Genomic DNA, 21,370 nt, shown 5'->3' with positions numbered 1-21,370 from the left:
CATGGATGTTGGTGCCTCACTGCGTGCTTCTCAGGTCATTTTCTCCATCTCTTTTGCACAGTTTCTCTGACAGGCTGTTGCAAATACCTGTGACTGCTGCTCACCGAGCAGCAGATGTCAATGCCACCTTGTTACCTTTGGAGTTGTGATTTTAAAATGGCACATTTGCGATGGGATTTTTAAACCTACAGCTATTCCAAACTGCGCAGGGAGCACGTGTGCCGCGGTACAGGCCCAGCACTGAACCTCCCTGGTGCCTTCGCTCCCTCCCAGGCCGAAGAGCTTATGTATGTGTGAGGAGGGAAGGGCAGGACCAGGACAGGCCGGGAGGGCGGCCCGGGGGCAGCGCCACGTCGCACCGGCAGCCGGTGGGATGGACGGACCGACGGACGAAGGACCGATCGCGGCGGCGTGTGGGGAGCTGGCGCCGAGGCTGCTCCTCCCCGTCTCGGGTGGGAGCGCTCCATCCACGTCTGCAAGTTCGCAGCGGCGGGAGGAGGAGCAGGCGGGCCGGGAAGGGCCGGCGGGCTGGCTCCTGCCTCTCCCCTTTTCTCCGCGTCTCCCTCACTCCCTCCGCTGTGAGCGCTGTGCGCTGCCCGCTCGCAGCGCTCCATGGCGGGGCCGGCGGCAGTGCGGCGGCAGGGCCGATGCTGCGGGGCGCTGCTGGTGCTGCCGGCCGTGCTGGTGAGCTGGGCCGCCTGCCAGGCGCCGCCGGTGCCCGCCGCACAGCCGCCCCCGGACGGCGCCGAGCTCCGGGTCGAGCGGCGCTTCGTGCCCGAGAGCTGCCCGCGGGCCGTGCGGCCCGGAGACTTCGTGCGCTATCACTACCTCGGCTCCTTTCCCGACGGCACCCGCTTCGACTCCAGGTCTGGCCGGCAGCACCCTCGGGCTTGGGTTCCTGCGAGGGTGCTCTCGGGGAGAGCGGGGGAGGGAGCGGCTCGGTCCCCTAAGGATGTTTCTGGGGATGGATGTTGCGGTTGAGGTTCGGTTCAGCTCATCCCGGCTGCTGCCCATGGGCACTTCTGGGGTGAGCACTTGGGAGAAGGTCAGCGGCAAGCTGTGCGGTGTGGTGCGAGCGAGAACAGAGAGCTCTCATGGGAAGGTGTCTCTGGAATGTGAAAGGGTGAAGAGCTGGGGTGTGATTGCAGGGCACTGGGGTGAGAGAGACCTCTATGGAGGCTGGGTCCGGTTCTCAGCGGTTTGCGTGCCCGGACGGATCCCCACTGCATTCTTCCAGTTGCTTCTCCAATGCATCCACCAGAACCTTTGTGCTCCAAGAGAGGAGACCGTAAGGATATTAGGTTAGCCTGGTAAACAGGAGCACATAGGGTATTGGAGGCTCTCACAGTACCCTGCCTGTTTCTTTTTGTACGTTTCGTATGTGTTCTCCGGGTTCAAACCTTCTGGAACACAGACATTTCTGAATCATTATCATTGCCAGAAATATAAGAGTTATCAGGCTGTGCTTCCATAAACGTTTTTGGATAAGTTGACCTATGTACAGTGAAGAACCTGGCTGCTTTCCTGCTGTTATTTTAGGATCAGACAGCCTAAACAGTGGGATCAGGCGCTTGTGAGGAATGTTGATGCTGCCCATGGCTTATTTGTTTTTTTTTTCCTGTTTCATTCATTACCACTGATCAGAAAGAAAAAACAAAATGTCTTTCAGTAATCCTGGTAATCTTCCTTGTGCTTCAAGGAGAAATCTACTGCCTCAGGGAAGTAACTGTCCCTCGGTGCAAGCTCAGCTCTTCCTCTGGAGCTGAAGTGGCTGGTAGTGCCCCTTCACCAGTGCTTCTGCGGGTAACATTTGGGATGCAGTAGCTGGAGTTGGTGCAGCTTCAGTGACGAGGCATAGCGAGGACAGTGAACTCATTGGCAAGTGAGACTCCTGGAGAATCATCCTGAGCTGCAGATGTGAGGACACGCACACACAGAGGCGGCATCCTCACGGCTCATTTTACAAATATGTGGCAATTGGGAAACCAGCCGTGTACTAAGAAGTGTGCTTCTGCTTTCTGCAGATACACACTGAGGCTTACGGTGGGCTGAGCTGGATCAGCACATGTCTGCGCCCAGGCAGGGTGCTTGGAGGGTCTTCCCAGGTGCTGGCTTTCATTTAAGTCCAAGTTCTTTGTCATTTGGAGCAGGAGCAGGCTGTGCAGAACTGCACAGCGTTTATCCCTTTCAGTCCTCTAAATATATCAGTAAACCAGTAACATCAGTGAGAGTCTAATCTAACTTGAGTGTCTGTATGGCCACCTTCATGTCAAGAGGGTGCAGAAAGTCAGGTTTGTTTGGCTCGTATTGCTTTCTCTCACACTGACATAAGTGTTTGTTATTCACTAAATATGGTCTATTTTTAATATCAATGGCAGTGATCTGTCATGTTAAGACAATGGAAAATGAGGAGGGGTTTATGTTCTATAGGTTAATGGAAGAAGTATTTTTGAGTATTTGTCATAAAATATTTAGTGTTCCCTGCAGACAGTCAATATATACTAAAATTGGCCTATTGAAAAGCTCATTTTTCTACTTATCTGCATTGCTACCTGTTGATTGTTTTTTTTTTTTTAAGCTCCTGAAAGTTACTGCCAGCATCAGTTTAGTCAAACACTGCTATGAAATTGGCCTAGAAAATGCTCTGGGTGTTGAGCTAAGGGTAGTTTTACTTTGTTTCTTCCTCAGCTACTGAAAATATTCTTGCAGTTTAAGACTATTTTCCTGTATTTCCAAGCAGAGGTGGTCATCCTGCTCTTCTTCCTACCAGGCTATTGACAGAGTCTTAGTTTATTCTTTATAATCGTATATTCTTTTTTATTATTATAATTTATTCTTTATGTTTATTGTGTGTCTGTTTATTTTTTTCCTCCTCATCAGTATTTGCACTTCTATTTCCCTGGCCATAAAATGATCTGCAGTTTCAAGTCTGAACTGACTTGCCCAGTCATCTGCTGTTAATTGGGGAATTTCTACTAACAGAAACTAATAATTTTGCTTATTTTTAAGGAATCTGCAGTCACTCCTGCAGAGCTGCATGATCCGTTCACTGCTTTGCCCTGTTTTCTGCTGAGCATCAATGTCTTCTTGACTGTAGGTTTATATCTGGTTTCTTAGAACCTGTTACTGGTCTTAACACCTTCATTATGTTTTTGTGTGTATAACAGGATTTGGCAGGAGCTGATTTAAATATTTTCCACCCTTGCCTGGGAATAGGGATATTTGTGCAACCAAAAGTGAGTGCTCTGTACGGTGCTCTGTATAGAGGGTTGTCTGTTCTAAGGGAAATGGTTGCCAGAAGAAAAAATGATGGAGCAAACAGAGAGGTCGCTCAGTGAGAGATACTTGAGGGATTTGACACTCTGGGACTGTTGGGAGGCTCAGTGTGTTGTGGAAGTGATGTGTATGGTCCTGGAAGGAAAGTTTGACATCATTTCCCTAGCAATATCTAGCTCCTGGCTGCTTTCCAGAGAGTTTCAGCAGAAGAGAGGCACAAGCATTTCTTTTGTATTAACTTATTTTCTTCAGGGCTGCCTTTATCTGAGAACTAAAATAAAGTCCTTTGAATTATAAAAGGAATTTGAGAAAATGGGAGCAGCAAAGACTTAAAAATAGGCATGAAGCTTTTGAAATACTTCCTGCTGTATGTTTATACATCGCTTCAGACTGTCAAATAGCAGCAGTAATTCAGGCACAGCCAAGGGGATCGTTGTGCAGAGTTAAGGTGGTCAACCAAACCATGTAAGCTGATGTTAGTGTTCTGCTGTGGCAATGCTGATGTTCTCCAGCCTCTCTGAGAAGCGATCATTTAAGCATCATTGCTTTTGTCTGTCAAAAGTTCATGTGTTATCACAGTGGAAGATCGTTTAGCTCTCTTGATTCTTGATCAGTTAAAGTTGTTGTTTAAAGCATGTCTCTATGCCTTAAGTGAGGGATGGGAATGTGGAGGAGAAAAATAAGTAACCAGCTGGAGAAAATAACCAACCACTGACCAATCTCAGAACTAGTACTCAAAAAGGCATCTTTTCTCTTTCTCTCTTCTCCCACAGGAAGTCCCCAACCATGATGTCTCAGATTATAAAGCTTGTCGAGCTGGTGTAATTTATGGTGTTACTCCCCAGGGTGGTGGAATGGTAGAAGGGTTTAGGTTGGAAGGGACCTTAGAGCCCATCCAGCTCCAACTCCTTGCCACAGGCAGGGACATCTTCCACTAGACCAGGTTGCTCAAAGCCCAGAATGAGCTGCTAATGTTTTTGCCCTCCTTTCCCCCTTTAGCTATGACAGAGGATCCACATTCAATGTGTTTGTGGGAAAAGGTCAACTTATTGCTGGGATGGACCAAGCTCTGGTCGGCATGTGCGTGAACGAGCGGCGCTTTGTGCAGATCCCCCCCAAGCTCGCCTATGGAAGTGAAGGTGTCTGTAAGTACAGCACTGGGCCAGCAGGGAGTTGATTTTGCAGGGGATTCAGAAGAGCAGATAGAGGATGGAGGCACAGAGGAGTAGAAATGGCAAGTAGTGAATTTCAGAGAGGTTTTCCCCTGCTCAGGGGTGTTTGTTAAGCCTGGCTAATCTCACCAGGCTCCCTCTGCATGCTGAAGGAAGAGCTGTTGACTCTACAGGACCTTCAGCAAATTAAGCTTGCTACCAAAGTTCACTATTTATTTATACCTGCCTTGATGTTAAATACTTACTGTGGTTTGTCATGGCAGTACTGCACAAGGTCTTGTCAGTGCCAGAATCAGCCTTGCTCTACAGACAGTCAACAAATGCTAAATCAAGATCAGTTTGCCTGATGGACATGTTTGATAACAATTCATGTTGCCAGATACCCCCTCCGTAAGCAGCTGCAACAGTGACAAGGGGCCGGAGGGGTATAGGCATTACAAGGAGAAGGGTGTATACTGTGCCTGTTTTTTTAGGATATGCATGGATTTGTTCCCTTTTTCCCCTAGAAAAAGGGAAATGAAATTGATTGTGTTGTTTTGCTTTTGCAGCTGGTGTGATACCCCCCAATGCTGTGCTCCATTTCGATGTGCTCCTGATAGATCTTTGGAACTTGGAGGATGAAGTGCAGGTTCAGACTTACTTCAAACCTGAGAAGTGTCCTCGAACAGTCCAGGTGTCTGACTTTGTACGATACCATTACAATGGAACATTCCTAGATGGGACCCTGTTTGATTCAAGGTATGCAGCTGGGCTGTGTGTCTTTGTGTATTTTAGTAGGTATCTCATGTCACTTAAACCCATAATTTCCTCCCCCTTCACTGGTATAACAACTGATGTTAATTGCTGAGAAACACAGGAAATTAAAGCTAGCATCATCTGAGTGTCAGTAACTTATTTAGGGGTTATAGGAGAGAGGTACTGACTCAAACCAGTAAAACAGTACATTATTTCTTCATGGGCATTACAAACCCAGATCACTATTTATTGCAGCCAGCTCAAAATTTCTGTAACCACTGCAGCATAGCAGTTCAAGTTAGAAACAAGCTTTATAAACTAAGCAGAGTTCATAATGAAACTGAGCTACTAAAACTTTCATGTTAAGATTTTAAGTTTGCAGCATGTGGACTTCATTGAAGTTTGGTGGAAGATAATGCTGTAATAACAGCTGCCATTAGGTTTGTGAGACATTTTCAAAACCTCTGCTAGGTTCCTGAAATAGCTAAGCACTCCCAGCCAGCCCTTGGTCAGTCAAGGAACAGTATTTTCAGAGTGGCAACTTGTGAGTTATATCATAGAATCAACAAAGTTGGAAAAGATCATCAAGTCCAACTGTTCCCCCAGCACTGCCAGGGCCACCACTAACCCATGTCACTGAGGGCCTCGTCTACATGGTGTGTGATTGCTTCCAGGGATGCCCTCCAGCACTGCCCTGGGCAGCCTGCTCCAATGCCTGAGCACCCTCTCTGTGAAGACATTGTTCCTGCTATCCAGTCTAAAACCTTCCCTGGTGCAGCGCAAGGTCACTGCTGGTACAGGCCAGGATGCTGTTGTCTTTGGCCACCGAGGCACACTGCTGGTGATACTGTGCATAGCATGGGGCTTTTAAAGGTTAATGCTGTTCTTTCCTGGGGCTGTCTAACATTTAGTCATGTTTTGTTTGTGTTTCTGTTTTCTTGTTTAGCCATAATCGGATGCGGACTTACGATACTTATGTGGGAATTGGGTGGCTGATTCCTGGTATGGACCAGGGTCTCTTGGGAATGTGTGTAGGAGAGAAGCGCATTATCACAATACCACCTTTCCTGGCATATGGAGAAGAAGGAGATGGTAAAAGTTATTATTATCTTTTAATCTAAGTAATTCATATTTTAAAACAAACTTGTATTTGTGTATTTTAACTTTATGGGCAGCATTATTACTGATTCATACTTTGTACTGATGGAACAAAGTGGTGGAGAGAGAGGTTCAAAATGTATTATATGCAGGATCGGACTGGTTAGAAAGTACAAGTAGTCTTTTTTTTTTTGATAAAATTGTAATCTTTGTATACTGAAATTTTAGTCAGAAAATATAATCTGCAAGATGGATTAATTGGCCTATGAGGCTGTATGCAGCCTGCAGGTCATACACAGAGGTGCCCATGTTAAATGAGGGGGCAGTTAAGTATAGTTTGGAACTCATCCTTAAATTCTTTCTCTGCTCAAATATTTAAGGATATGTCTGTGGATCCAAGGTTTCATACCCCTTCCATGAATTCATTACCATTAACTGTGATAGCCATCTCCGTGAATAACAAAACCTGTGTGGAGCTGGGTTTTGATCTTAATGGTTCTCAGTCAAAGCAACCCATGCTGTAATTTGTGTATTGATGGAAAGGTACTTTTTCACTGAGATACTCAGTTTACCCTTCTTCAACTCCATCATGTGGTCTCCTGTTTTGATATTAACATGATGGGAAGAATGGATGTGCCACGTATTTCTTCTAATGGTTATTTTATGCACTTTCATGGAGTGTGTTGGAAATACTGGTAGACTAAACCATACAGCTCAGATGGAGCTATATTGACTAAAGTAGGTGTTGCTGAAGAGGCTATTCTTAGTGAAGCAGTGCTATCACAGTAGGAACAGAAGGAAATAATTGAGTTGAAGAACTGAGTGACAAACCCACTGAAAATGACTGACTATAAGCAGATTATGCTGATTTATTTTGGGAGGGGAGGTGCTTGATAGTCAGCTGTTTCTTACCAGTTTTCTGCTCCAACACTTCTGTAGGTAAGGAGATACCTGGCCAAGCTTCCCTTGTCTTTGATGTGGTTTTGCTAGACCTCCATAACCCCAAAGATGGCATTGCTATTGAGAACCAGCAGGTGCCTGAGTCTTGCGAGCGGAGGAGCCAGGCAGGAGACTTCCTCCGGTACCATTACAATGGCACACTCTTGGATGGCACACTGTTTGATTCCAGGTAACCAGATGGTTCAGCCCTTCAGATCCCATTTGCAATTTAACTTGTCTGTTTTGTCCATAACATATCCAGTTATTTGCTTTTCCTTCGTTTTTGCAATTATTAAGTGGATTTGGAGTCTTCTTAAAAGCCTCAAAGAAAACTTTCAATATGGGAAGGAAGACAAAGACCTCTTTGTGTTATGACAGTATCACAAACGCCATCTAGGGGTGGTGATCCACCTCGTGAAGCTATGTATGCTTCAGACACGTGCCTGAAGACTCTTTGCCCCATAGAGCTTATTTGCCACATAGGTGATACTACTGAAGAGAGAACAGATCAGTGATTCCCACTGAATCTCAAGAAGCTCTTTCCAGTTGCGCTTGAAAACTGCATTTTGAAGGCTGATTTCTTTCAGGACTGAACTCAGTGATGGGGTTTCTGTGGTAAAGGAAGAGGGATTGCTGTTGTGTCAAATTTAAAGCTCTGTGGGCATGTGAGACTCGTGTACAGGATTATATGATGAGTAAGAAATACCCTTGTAGCTTCCTGCCACTTTTGTTTGCTCTTCAATGAGCAGTACTTTACTTTCCACTCTAGCTTTCAGAACAGTTGGCACAAGTAGCCAAAAAGAGTTGAAGATGAGCCATTGTAAAATGTTTTAAAAAATAAACTCATGGAAGGGTGTTTAGTACTGCTACAGCTGCTGTGTTTTTTCCTTCTGCAATAGTGAGCTGCAGAACTGCCCCATGGCAGCTCAGCCACGGCTGTCTGGACTCAGAGGAGTTGAACTACATCAGGGTCTGTCCTGATCTTGCTGTTCTTCAGAGTTACCTTGTAAAGATGAATTGAAACCTTTCTACCTTCCTTTCCTTGGGCTGTGCCTTCATGTAGCATGCCTTGAGGAAAGGCAGAAGACAGGCACATCCTTGTAATAGACCTCATTTGTTGTCATGGGCTTGTTTTATTTCTGTCATTAGGTGTTGAAGCAGATCCTTCAGCCTACGCAGAAGTGATTGGCATAGTGGGAAGGGAGGGATAGTATTGATAGTGTTTTGTTGGTGTGACTCATTTTAATCATGTGCATCCCACCTTCTTGTAGTAGTTGTACTACGTAGCCGTGGTTGCAAAATGAGATAGTCTGAAGAGTGTCTTGTGAAAATGAACATAAACTACATCTAGTTGATAGCATTTACTAAAGTAGAGTCAGGGCAGAGGAAAACTTAAAGAAAAAAGCTGATTTTTTTCAGTTACTTATCAAAACATGGTTTAATCTAAAATACAGAAATAAGTGAGATTTTCTTTCCAGGTATGGTAGGAATGTGTTTGCAGATAAGCTGTATCCTAGCCAGGGTCCCAGTGCCAGTTAGTGAGTGATGCACACGTCACTGACTGATGAAACCTGGTGGCCTACATTCATTGAACATGGTGATTGCATTGTGCTTCTTAGGTGCTAATTAATGACCTGAACTGCTTTCAGAATTGTATTGCAAATCTGCTGCAAGGTTCTGTGTTTGCTGGAGCACACCTGACACTGCTAACATGCATTTCCCCTAGCTACTCGCGGAATCGCACGTATGACACCTATGTTGGGCAAGGTTATGTCATTGCTGGAATGGATGAAGGTTTGCTTGGTGTGTGCACTGGTGAAAAAAGGAGAATAATCATCCCCCCTCACCTTGGATATGGAGAAGAAGGAAGAGGTGAGCTTCACTTTTCATTTGAGGCTTCTGTAATTAATGATGTTTCCTTTCTTGTTGAGTGCATTTGTATGTAGTTCCCCTTTTTTTGGCATTTAAAGACTGTTGTTATTTTGTGGGCATAGAGCTGACAGGATTACACCCACGATTTGCAGAATGAGTTTAATTAACTAATAGGACAGGAAGAATGCGGAACAGCCTCACATGTCATTGGTGACCTGAACTCATTTGGATGATGGGTGGCTCAGACAGACTGGCACTTAGGTGCCAGGAGCTCTGCAGGGTGAGATCTTCCTTCCTTCCTTCCTGAATGTCTGCAAAAGCTCTGTGTGCTGAAGGAATTCATTGTGGCTTCTTCGCCATCCTTTCCACCAACACAGGTTTTGTGGATTCCTAAACCTGTAAAGGGTGGATGAATGTAACGGTGAAGTGTGTGTGTAACATGCAATTAACATCCCTTTGGGAAAAGTCATTAGTACCCACAAAGATTGGTGTGAGAGGTTGAAGGTAGTAACCCTTCACACTGATCACAGACCTAAGGCTGGTGTTTCAAAAGGTACCTCCTGGGATGTTACTTGGGAAAAGTGACTTAGAAAAAAGGCCTCTCCTTTGGGACTGCAAATTCTATGCCATTGATTTGGGAATCAGACTCCTTTACCAACAATTCCCGTTCCTGGATCAGTATGTGTCTTGTTAGTCCTGGTAATGCAGTTGCACATTGTCCTGGGAGGAGGAAGAAGTTGCTTTGCTGTCAGGATGTTATAAGGAAACATCACCTTTTAGACATTATGGCATTCCTTGAAGTATGTGAAGTCCTACGGGAATTTTGATGCTCAGTAATGAATTGGTACATGAAACACAAATCAGTTATTTGGGACGGTCACAGGAAATACCTGGTTGTTGCTTCATATCAGTGTATTTTTCAAATTCAGAGTAATGCATTTTTTTTCCTTCACCGTTGAACTGAGGTTTTAGTGCTTTTCCACTGCTTCTCCTTCACTGGATACAGCTTGCATTAGTTGCACACAGAGGAGAAATAATCCTTTAATTCTGAATGAGAAGAGCAAAATTACTTGGTAGCAAGCGTAGTGGGAATACATATTCCTGTGGGATGCAGAACCTGGCCATCATAAGCCTGTTTGGGTACCATTTCTTTCTGTACTTGCCTGATTTTATTCCTATTTAGGGAAGATTCCAGGATCTGCAGTGCTGGTCTTTGACATCCATGTGGTTGACTTCCACAACCCCTCAGATTCAGTCAGCATTACTGTGAACTATAAACCTTCCAACTGCACCGTTCTGAGTAAGAAAGGGGATTACTTGAAGTATCACTACAATGCTTCACTCCTGGATGGTACTTTGCTAGACTCAACGTAAGTATATCCCTGGCAGCTGGTTGAGGGCCTGGAGCACAAGTGTGATGAGGAGCGGCTGAGGGACCTGAGGGGTTTAGTCTGGAGAAGAGAAGGCTCAGGGGGGGACCCTATCACTCTCAACTGCTTGACAGAAGGATGGTGCCAGGAGCGGGCTGGTCTCTGCTCCCAAGAAACTAGTGACAGGACAAGAGGAAATGGCCTCAAGCTGCACCAGGGGAGGTTTAGATGGAGATTAGAAATAATTCTTTCCCCAAAGGGTGCTCAGGCATTGGAACAGGCTGCCCAGGGCAGTGCTGGAGTCACCATCCCTGGAAGAGTTCACACATGATAAGGCCCTCAGTGCCATGGGTTAGTGGTGGCCTTAGCAGTGCTGTGGAATGGTTGGACTTGATCATATAAAGGCCTTTTCCAACCCCATTGATTCTATGATTATATGATTCTATAGCATAATGAGAGAACTGGGAACAAAGAAGGTGTAGGAGTGTGTTGGAGAAGAATATAGACACTACAAGTGGAGTGATGAAGGAGGTTGTCTGTGTGGCAGTTCAGGTGCCTGGGCCAGTCCTACTAGAGTGACATTGATTTCAGTGTGAATGAACTGCCTGAGTGTGTTCAGTTTCTTGGGCAGGTTTTGCTCTCTGTGTGGGTTCAGTGCTCCCAAGAGAGGTCTGATAGGTGCATATGGTATAGGGCTTGTTAAAGCTGTCTTGAGTGTGGTATACAGTCAGTGGTCACCAATCACATTTGGAGCACACTTGGGTGCTAGTTTTCCTTTATTGTAGTGTTGTGGTGTCAGCATGGAGAAACTGTCAGAGAGCCTGATTGCGATGGTAATGATCATTTCCTCCTTCCTGTTAACAGTAGGTTCATGAGGGAAGTAAGAGACTGCTCCAGTCTGTCTCATATAGAACTGAAGTGAGCCCATGGCACTGGTTGCTGCAGCTACAAGAATGCTTCTGCTACTTTTTTTTCCCCACCTTCATCTTTTGGGTAGCGCAAGTGATCGTTATTTAGGTTGGAAGATTTGTTTTTGGAAGGGAAGTTGGGAAAAGCTATTCTTAAACAGGTTATAATTAATATAGGAAGCAGTTTGTAGTTTTCACAGTGTACACCATAGCTTGCAGAGCTGAAAAGCTGGCTGACATTGAAGCTCTTAATGTGATGCTGTAGGCGAGTATGTATGCAAGAAATGTGTTTGGAATCAAAACACCTTTTATATGGCAGGAATGCTCATTTTGTAGCAGGAAGTAAGGGATGTGGAGACTGTCTTATTCTAAGCAGTTTGTAGAGAACCAAAGATCATGTATCTTATGCTCCTAATTTTAAGGCTGACCTCAAAACCACTGAATTGTTTTCTTTCCAAATAAACCAGAATATTCTGTGGTGGTACTGCCAGGCCAGATAACCAAAGGAGACCAACAGGAGAAAGGGTCATAGAATCGTAGAGTCACAGAATAGTTTGGGTTGGAAGGTTGAAGGCTCATCCAGTTCTAACCCCCTGCCATTAGAGCAGGTTGCTCCAAGCCCCGTCCAACCTGGCCTTGAGCACTGCCAGGAATGGGGCAGCCACAGCTTCTCTGGGCAACCTGTGCCAGCACCTCACCACCCTCACAGGGAAGAGCTTCTGCCTAATGTCTAACCTAAATCTAGGTTCTGCTGTTGTGACATGTACCACGTAAAAAGTCTTAACATTGCAGGCTCTGCTTTTAGAATCACTTTAACTTGTGATGATTTCTAATTTTAGAAACAAGCCACCAGCAGCAAGGTAAAATTCAAAATATAATGTGGTTAAATAGCAGTAGTAGTATGTGAGATACTTCCATGTTGTGTTGGTTCAGTGACTGCTGTGCTGTAGTGGCTGATTTTATTACAGGGCTGGCTGATCCATGTGAATGCACCCTGATCCTCATGGGCTGGTAGTTCTGGGACAAATATAGCTCTGGAATATGGATATCTGCTAAAAAAGCCAACTTCATTAGTTAAAAATATGTGAAAGGCAAAAGCCTTGTTTTGAGATAAAATACCTTGGGGGTTTAGTTGGCGGGATTAATGATTTTAATTGGGTTTCATTTAAGAAGCCTATCATTTTAGTATCAGAGGACCTGTCAGCAGTAGGGACGCTTCTGTTTGGTGTTGGCCATAACTTGCTACCTTGGGAACAACTTCAGGTAACTGCTTGGTAGAACAGAGCACTGGGCATGTAGTTAATTTTTGGTAATGGCAGGACACTAACTAGAAACTGCTATTTCTGTGGTAATTTGGAACAACAGAAATCCTCTACTGTATGTTGAGGGCTTCTATAATTCTTCTTCTTCTTCCCTTCCTCTCCAGACACAGCCTCGGCAAGACCTACAACATAGTTCTGGGATCTGGGCAGGTGGTGGTGGGGATGGACATGGGTCTGCAAGACATGTGTGTTGGGGAGCGCCGAACTGTTGTTATTCCACCTCATCTTGGGTATGGAGAAGATGGAGTTGGTAAGTGAGTGAATCCTAATGCACATCCACTTAGCATCTCTTGAGTAACTGAAACACAAGTACACAAGGTTTGTTATTTGCTGTGCTTTAGGGTGAGCTCCTTAATGGGATTTTTTTAAGAGGTTTTTCATGTCATTGCGTTAGGATTCCCCCCCCCTTCGTGAATGAAATGAACATACTGTCTGTGCTGTGTTTTAAGTCACTGTTCCTGTGGTCCATAGCCCATCCCAGTACAAAAGGGAACACGCGCCCCAGTAATGTTGCTCTGTTATAGTATGATCCAGGAACTCTGTTGCAGAAGGAGGTAGACAGTTGCTCTCTGTGATGGGGAATTGGATACTCATGCCTGGACATGCCACATGTTATCCGGGAAACAAAACTGAAGGGGCCTGTTCCGCACTGATATGATAAAAAATTCAAAGAAAAACTCAAACCTCAAGAAACTACGTTAAGTCAAATGTGAGATGTGAAATGGGATCAGTGCTGTTGAAACACCAACACCAACATGTTTAAGGCAGTTTGCTCTGGTTTAGAGCATTGAAGCCGATCCATGTTTTAATGACAGGGCCAACAGTGATAAAAAGAACAATACAGAAGTGACAAGAACTTTCATATCCCAAGATGTGTGGTTGCTACTGGTCCTCTGAGTTAAAAGACTTGAGGAAGAGGAGTCAGGAGATCACCAACAAACTCTCATGTGTATGGAAACAATTGCAGAAGTTGCTGTGTTCTCAGAATAGCTCCAGAAGAGTTTGTGTTTTATAAAGACTGTCAGGCATTATGTGCCAGGCTTAATGGAGAATTAATTTGTGATAAGAAATAAGGAAGCATTTTCACTTGTACCTGTCTTCCATGGAAAAGTATGAGTATTATATATATTATTACATAAAATTGCGTAGTTCTATGTAATAAATTGAAAGTCTCATAAGAAGCCTGCTGTGTTAAATACCTGTCACAGGTATTTGCCATCATTCAGATTACATTTGCTACCCATGGTCTGAATCGCTGGATGGTTGCTAGTGCCTTGGTGAGTACACAGGTACCTGAAGAGATTTGCTTGTTTGTTACTGGGCAGAAGTTAGAGATGACCTCCATTTTCTTTATCAAGAATAAATCAAACTCCTTCCTTCCATGGTTTCAGCGTCTCAAGCTGCTGCAGCACTCCTGAGTGTCAGTTAGCACCTCAATACACAGTGTATGGGGGAGATAAAATGTTTTATACAGTTTTATAAGTAAAAACAAACAAAAAAAAGGATGCAGTTTTATTCTGAAAGCTTCCTTCATGTCTTGGTCACCTCTGCTGAAGTGAACAGGAAGATTGGGTGGTTTGGGATCACGGGGTTTGGGGGTTGCAGTAGAGAAGGTGCTGTTGGAGGAGGAAGAGAAATTTAGTTATGGATTGAAAGGATATACATCCTTCAGTGTAAGAGAGGATCATGCCCCTCTGCCATTTGTTGTGACAGAAGGAGAAGTGCCGGGTAGTGCTGTACTGGTTTTTGACATCGAACTGCTGGAGCTGGTGTCTGGCTTGCCCGAAGGGTACATGTTTGTGTGGAATGGGGAAGTCTCTCCTAATCTGTTTGAAGAAATAGACCAGAATCACGATGGAGAGGTTCTTTTGGAGGAGGTAAGCTGAAACAATGAGAACACCTGCAGTGATTTTCTCCTACTACCATCATCAGGGTGCTTTCTTCTAACACCATCACTGCAGATGTTGAAGAATGGGATCTCTCCTCTTCCACTCCTCTTCCCCTCTTCTTTGACATGGTGTTTGTTGTCAACAGGAAGGCAACATGTCAATTAAAATGTGGTTATTTAGCCTTAGAGATGGAACCAAAAAGAAGTAATGTAAGAATGGCTAAGAAAGGAATTGTATTTTTTTAGTTTCTTCGTAACTCTTTCTTTTCACCTTTCTCTGTCATTCTGTTCCGTGTCCTTCCTCGCTGGAGTACTGTTGCCAGCAGCACTCAAAGGGTGGGCTGGGGCCCTATGGAACAGCAGGAGATGCTTTTGAGCGTTTTAACAAGCCAATGGGGTAAAACCAGAGTCTCATTTTCCCTTCCCCTAGCACTCTTTTCCACCTCTTTCTTTTCCTTCCTTCTCCATCTTCTCTTGTGTTTACCTCCACTTTTGCTCTTGCCTAATAGAAAAGTGCTTTCAGCACCCTAGGGAATGAATGGTGTTGGATGTGACTGTTGCTGGCACATCCTTCTGGTCACCTAGCAAGGAGGAGAGGGAAAAGCTGAGGAGGTAGAAGTGCTTGACCTGGGAGGTGTAAGTTAATGTCAGGAGTAGCATTTCTTGCTGAAGCTTATTTAACAAGAGGTGCCAGAGCTCACAGGAGTTGAAGTTGTGTTTGACTGTGGACTTCTTGTCTTTGGCAAGCCAGCAGTAAGGCTTCTGTCAGATGTTGTCTCATCACATTGAATAACTTCATCATACATATCAGGAAAAGGACTTTAAGGGAAAACTAACCTTGGAACCTTTCTTACTATGGAGGCAAGCCAGAGGCATAATGCCTGAAGAGACTTTAGCAAATCTCATGGTATTCTGATACTCAAAGTCTCATTTCCTTGTTTCACTCTTTTTTCATTATGTGTGGTTTCTTGTAAGATGCAGGCAGATGTTTCTTTTACAGTGTGAGCTGCTTGCATTGGCCTGTGAAATTAACCCACCCCGTCCATGTTCTGTGTCACTCTCTGTTCAACTCATTTTCCCCTTAAATTATGAAAAATAGCTTTTCTTGTTAGGGGTCCAGGACCCACTGGAGTAAGTGAGGAAATCCACAAAGAGCAATTTAACCTCACGTGTCTGTCCAGATTAGTCCAGTTTAGGTTGTTAGCATTATGTGTGTGTACTTTTACATACACTTAGTAAAATGCTAACAGTCAACAGCAGGTAAGTGCTGCTTTTGTAAATACTCTTTCAGTTTTAAATGCCTGTCTCACTGTGAGCTGTTTTCTCCCCCTTTCTCTCCACACAGTTTTCAGAGTACATACAAGCTCAGGTCGATTCGGGTAAAGGAAAACTAGCTCCTGGGTTTGATTTTGAAAAGATTGTGAAAAACATGTTCACCAATCAAGACCGGGATGGAAATGGTAAAGTTACTGCTGAAGAATTCAAGTTGAAGGACCAGGAGGCCAAAGAAGGACATGATGAACTGTAAAGAACCAAAAAGCAAAGAAGTCCTGAACTGAGCTACTGTTTGAACGTGCGTACTGAAAGAGGTTTGGGCGGGCATGTTTCTGAAAGGTCAGCACTCAGCCAGCCTGCGTCTGTCCACTGTGCTGGCAGGCTGCTACATGGGAAGAGGGTTTGCAGTTGGAATCATTAGGTCTATTTGAAGAAAGTGTTCAGTGCCTCAAGTTAGGATGTGCCAACAGATAGAGTATACAGCTGGACCTGAGCCACAGGGCCTGGCTTTATGCTGAAGATTAGATGTTCTCATTGAACAACACACAGGGGGGATGGGTGAATCATTTGGGATGGATGGGCTGATGAATGGATGCATGGGTGGGTGGTAGGGAAAAAACTTACCGAGTGCTTTTAAAAGAATTTCAAGATACCTTCTGTACGTGAAATATTTGTGCAGGAAAATGAACCAGCAAACATTTCCCATGAAAATAACCTGTAAAATGGGCAGCAGTTGAGCCCAGCTCTTTTCAGAATGCATGAGCTCTCTTCCCAGTAGCTGAACAGACTCCCAGGACTATTTGCCATCTGACATGCGAATTGCAGAGCATGCAGCTGCTAGCTATGCCATTGCAGAATTCCGTAAGCTGTGAATTAAATTAAACAGGCCTAGAATTGTACCCATGTGTGTGCTGGGTTTTCACCTGATGGAGTAAAAGTCTGCTACCAGCTGCCTTGTAGTTCATTAATAACCTTGACTCTAGCTGGCCTGTTCAAACAGTTCCCCACAGCGATGCCCACACCTCCCTGGCTGCAACCTTATTTATAGTTTTGTTAGACTTCAGATATTAGTATTCCGGGGTCCAAATACTGTCATAAATACGGGACACAACTGATGTTGTGTTGAGCATCTGTCCCCTGTATTGGGAATGGTTAGAGTGAGGAGGAAGGACTTGGAGCAGAGCAGTCTGGCATGGCAAACACCCAAAATGACAGTGACACAATCAAGGAACAGAACTCTGAGTCTGCAAAGGTTCTGGCCTATCCCTCCATACCGGATCAGCCCTAGGAGTGCAGCTGGAATGGGGTGTACTCGAGACACGGACCCATTAGGTCTGTAGACATGGCAGGCTGTTGAGTAGGAAACATAGACCCCCTTAGTATGATTCCCCCTCAGTACACTGCATGTAAAGAGCACAAACACACATCTGATGAGACACTGTTGAGGACAAGGAGAAGGGGAGTTGTGTTCCATTATCTGCTTTGTGTCTAGTTTCTTGCTTTTCTTGATCTGTATGTGTGGGTTGGGAGCTCCCCGAGACCTGCTTTTTAAAACCTGGTATTTCAATTGGATGAAAACATTTTGTATTGGGGTTTTTAATACAGTTGTTATAGAAGGAGCAGTGAAATATTTTGTTTTGATACCATTAAATGTCGGGTTACTGATCTTTTTGTTAAATAAAATGTTGATGAATTATTACTGCTAACATTTCTTTGTTTTCTTTTTCCCCCCGTTTTGGGAGCTTGAGAGGAAGCAGGACCCCTTGGTGCAGCACTCTCCTCCTGCACACCGCAGGCTTAACCTGAGTATGGGCAATACTGCTATTAGTCTTCAGGAAAAATGCTTTAAACTAGGATTATAAGGAACAACGTTTCATTCCTCAGGTTAGTGAAAGCAACCTCCCTGGGCATTGTGTCTGAGGTTTGGTGCTCTCCCTGTGCAGCCTGTTCCAATGCTTGAGCACCCTTTGGGGGGAAGGAATTGCTCCTCATCTCCATGTAAACCTCCCCGCTGGTGCAGCTTTGATGCCGTTTCCTCTTGTCCTGTCCCTTGTTCCTTGGGAGCAGAGAGCAGCCCCCTCCTGGCTCCATCCTCCTGTCAGGTAGCTGTAGAGAGTGGTAAGATCCCCTCAGCCTTCCCCCCTGAGCCTTCTCTTCTCCAGACTGAACCCCCCAGGTACCTCAGCTGTTCCACATCACACTTGTGCTCCAGGCCCTGCACCAACTCCGTTGCCCTTCTCTGGCCCTGCTCCAGCACCTCAGTAACTCTTGATGATAACTCTTGTCATGTCATTAATAGCCATATGAAAAGTGATGTCAAAGGAAGGAGAGACTCCAGCAATCAGCTGCTGCTCCTGTAACGCAGCAGCCAGGTTCCCAGCCTGGGCACCTGATTCCCATTAAGTAGCCAGCTGATGAAAGGCAGCTGCCCGTAGTCAAAGGTGGAGGTTGGTTGTGGAGTTATTAGAGGCTTACTAGGAAGGGGACATGGGTGCACATCCAGAGAAATTCAGGTATTTATATTGTGTGTTTTTCTTGTCCTAACTGGACAGAGGTGCTTTCTGCTGTGTAACTGATTAGGAGGAAACTGTAAACCTGTAGAGGTCCCCAGTACTTGATCTTGGACATGTGCTAGAGACAGAACAGATACTGTGAGTAGAGTCAAAAAACTTATAAATTCACTTAACTTTGTTGCTTATTCCTTGCTTTAAACTTTAAATAAGACTCTTTTGGCTCCAACAGAATGATCTGGGAAATGTATGATACCTTTCTTTCTAAGTTGAATCATACGTTAAATACACTTTCAGTGTTGCAAAATGTTTCTGATTAGAAACTTGACTTGGAAAGACATTTTGTGAATAATACCTCTTTCCCAAAACTAAATGTAGAATCTGGTTAGCAATTAGAGGGACTGGACTTTCTGGAAGAGCTGCGGTGATGATGCTGTTTGTAGTTAATTTTGCTTATGATTTTGGAAGGCAGTGTGAATTGAATGTATCAGTTCTTATTTCTAGCCAATAGATGTGTAACAAAAAGATGGGATTTAGAAAAAGTGGAGGGTATCTGAAAATGCATCTTATGTTTTCCACTGGTTACCATATAATCAAGAGCTATGGTTGGCAGTGGGATGATGAAAGGATGTTGATAAACTGTACAGTACTATGTAGGTTTTTTAAACTGGACTTCCTGATTCAGGTTGGTTGTGTTGGTGCCTATTCTCTCAAAAAAGCTGCATGTATGCTATCTCAAGAAGTAAATTATTTTGTGTACAGATCCCCTTTGAACAGGAAATGGGCTCTATCAGATGACTGAAATATGGCTCAGTTGCTCCTATGACCTAGAAAAGGTTTGCTGTTCTGGCAGACCCCTAATGCAGAGTCTGAGACTGACAGGATTTAATGGCTGAAGGTGAAAACCCTGCAGGAGGTCTGAGCTTTCCTAGTGGGAGGGTGAGAATCCTTTTCTTTCAGTGATTGTCAGTGTGGACTGATGTTTGGAGACTGACCATTCATTGTCCTACTTGGAGGTGAGATTGGAAAATCTTCCTTACATAATGCATGGGACACGGTTGATCTGAAATCCTCTATCAAGGCAAGGAGTTTAAAGTATCCCTGTAGTCGGGAAACCATCAAGTGATCCCTTCTGATACACTTGGGTTCTGGGCAGGCTGAATAGTCATTTCAGTAGCTCTGATTAAGATGTGGTTGGAGATCTGCTTGGGTAACTGCTTTTAAAGATGTTGCCCAATGCTTTTCCATATTGCTCTGTCTGTGCTATTGTGTATGGTTTGGTTGGTTGTTTTTCTTCCCCCCCCCCCCCCCCCCCCCCCCAGTTATGGGTGAGTTGTACAATGAGATCCTCATCATGCTGAAGGAGTGATGGTTTGGGATGGGTGAGCCTGAGGAAGAATCCTGGCAGGAGGACCAGTGAGTTTATGTGAAATCCTGAGGCAGGACAGTCCTGCCCACCAGAGACCAGTCTCACACCTTCTCACTGATGGTCTGGGGGGTGAGGGAACTCTGTTACACTTGTAGCCAGAATGATCTTGTGCCAGAGAGTGTGTTACTGCCAGATCTTGTGCCGTGGAGCTGTGGCTATCAGCTACTTCTCACATGCTCTACATTTTAACTGTTATCTGTATTCCAAAGGTAACCCACCTGTAAACGGAAAACTTTGTCCCAGTGTAGACTTTGGGGGTAATGCATGGTAATTAGCCCCTTGCAAGCAGAGACTGGTTGAGTAAGCAGTGCATCCTGGCTCCGTGGTGTTTGTGAGAAGGCCTTTGCCTTTTGGACTTCTATTTGGCAGCTCTGACAAAGAGCCAGCATGACTGCTTGTTTAAAACCCAGAACCACCAACTCTCCCCCTGCTCAAACCTTGATGTTAGCTCAGCTAACAAGTTTTGTAGGTGCCTGTAACCAAAATGTAGACTGCTAAAGGCAGAAGATGACTGTGCAGAAGGCTGCTCCTTCCTTCCCTTCCTGTTTTCCAGTATAACCATCCAGACCCTCCTTGGATGGTTGTACTGTGACTTGCTCCTGTCAGTCACACATAAGCTGCAGCACTTGGTTCTGTGTGTTTGTGTGTACCAGTGATCAGCAGCTCTCTCAGTGCCACTGACTCAGCAGCTCTCACTGCTTTCAAGCTCTCCCTGTTCTGGCTTTGGCTGACAGGCTCTTGGCAGGTCAGGGCTGAGGCAGCTACTGCTGCTGCCGTGGTCTTCTGTCACTGGCATGACCAGGGTGCTTCCAGCTCTTCAGTGTCCGGCTGCCTGAGTCATGGCTCTAAAGGGAAGGCAGCCAGGACACTGTCCTCGCCTTGGTTGTCTTACGGTTCAAGTGGTTTTCTGCACAAATGGATGGCTTCTAAGGTCCCACTTGTGGGGATCTGGCTGCCCCTGTGCCACGAGTAAGGAATTACATGACTGTAGGTTGCATACAAGGAGGACATCACCTCTCAAGCAGTCTCTGCCTGTGACAATGCATGCCTCTGCCATGCATTTGGAATATGTGGATGGTTAAATTTCAGTTCACTGCAGAGACAGAGGTGGGGTAAAGAAACTACCCCCATCTTGCCTCCTTGGAAAAGTTCCAGTGGCTGTAACAGATGTCAGTCTGTTGATTGGGACTGAATGTGGCTGGTGCTACCATGTCAGAATTTAGATAACAGACCACAAGTTGGAGAGAAAGAGGCTGTTTAGTAAGAGGTCTATTACTTGGTGGTGGGAGAGTATGCTCATCTAGGCTCTCCTGTATATGTATTCCTTAAGGAATGGAAGATGGCACAGATCCTGCTGTGTATAAAAGCAAGCAAAGGGGAACAATGACCATATTGCATGTTAGGGAAGTTACATGACTGCCTCTATATTATTAATGAATAGAGCTAATACAGCCAAGACCTCTTTAGGACCAGGGTAACAATACCACCTTTAACTTCTGCAACAGATCAGAGTAAGCTTCTGAAGCTGTGGCTATATTAAGCTGTATCATTCTGTACATGATGCTGGGAGGTACAG

The 21,370-nt window shown here is 44.9% G+C and overlaps 1 protein-coding gene across 2 annotated transcripts in view; it reads left to right on the top strand.

Moving 5' to 3' along the window:
- FKBP9 (FKBP prolyl isomerase 9) overlaps positions 1 to 16,424 on the top strand; it is a 30,037-nt gene extending 13,613 nt beyond the window's left edge. Inside the window, exons 1-10 of one of the 2 annotated variants that reach the window (XM_061464746.1) lie at positions 593 to 866; positions 4,276 to 4,421; positions 4,997 to 5,186; positions 6,130 to 6,275; positions 7,221 to 7,410; positions 8,947 to 9,092; positions 10,276 to 10,462; positions 12,797 to 12,942; positions 14,406 to 14,569; positions 15,926 to 16,424. In XM_061464746.1, the coding sequence (XP_061320730.1) occupies positions 613 to 866; positions 4,276 to 4,421; positions 4,997 to 5,186; positions 6,130 to 6,275; positions 7,221 to 7,410; positions 8,947 to 9,092; positions 10,276 to 10,462; positions 12,797 to 12,942; positions 14,406 to 14,569; positions 15,926 to 16,108 (1,752 nt within the window). In that variant the 5' untranslated portion in view covers positions 593 to 612 and the 3' untranslated portion in view covers positions 16,109 to 16,424. Of the gene's footprint in view, positions 1 to 592; positions 867 to 4,275; positions 4,422 to 4,996; positions 5,187 to 6,129; positions 6,276 to 7,220; positions 7,411 to 8,946; positions 9,093 to 10,275; positions 10,463 to 12,796; positions 12,943 to 14,405; positions 14,570 to 15,925 lie in introns of those variants that run through there. The other variant, XM_061464747.1, reaches the window with a different exon arrangement.
- Positions 16,425 to 21,370: the final 4,946 nt, after the last annotated feature.

This window comes from Pezoporus flaviventris, unplaced genomic scaffold (assembly GCF_033815535.1).
Source record: "Pezoporus flaviventris isolate CSIRO_AGI_PZ_B2104156 unplaced genomic scaffold, CSIRO_AGI_Pfla_v1 ptg000037l, whole genome shotgun sequence".
Classification (NCBI taxonomy): Eukaryota; Metazoa; Chordata; class Aves; order Psittaciformes; family Psittacidae; genus Pezoporus; species Pezoporus flaviventris.
Note: the sequence above shows the minus strand (reverse complement) of the source record. Positions and strands in the feature narration are given on the sequence as shown.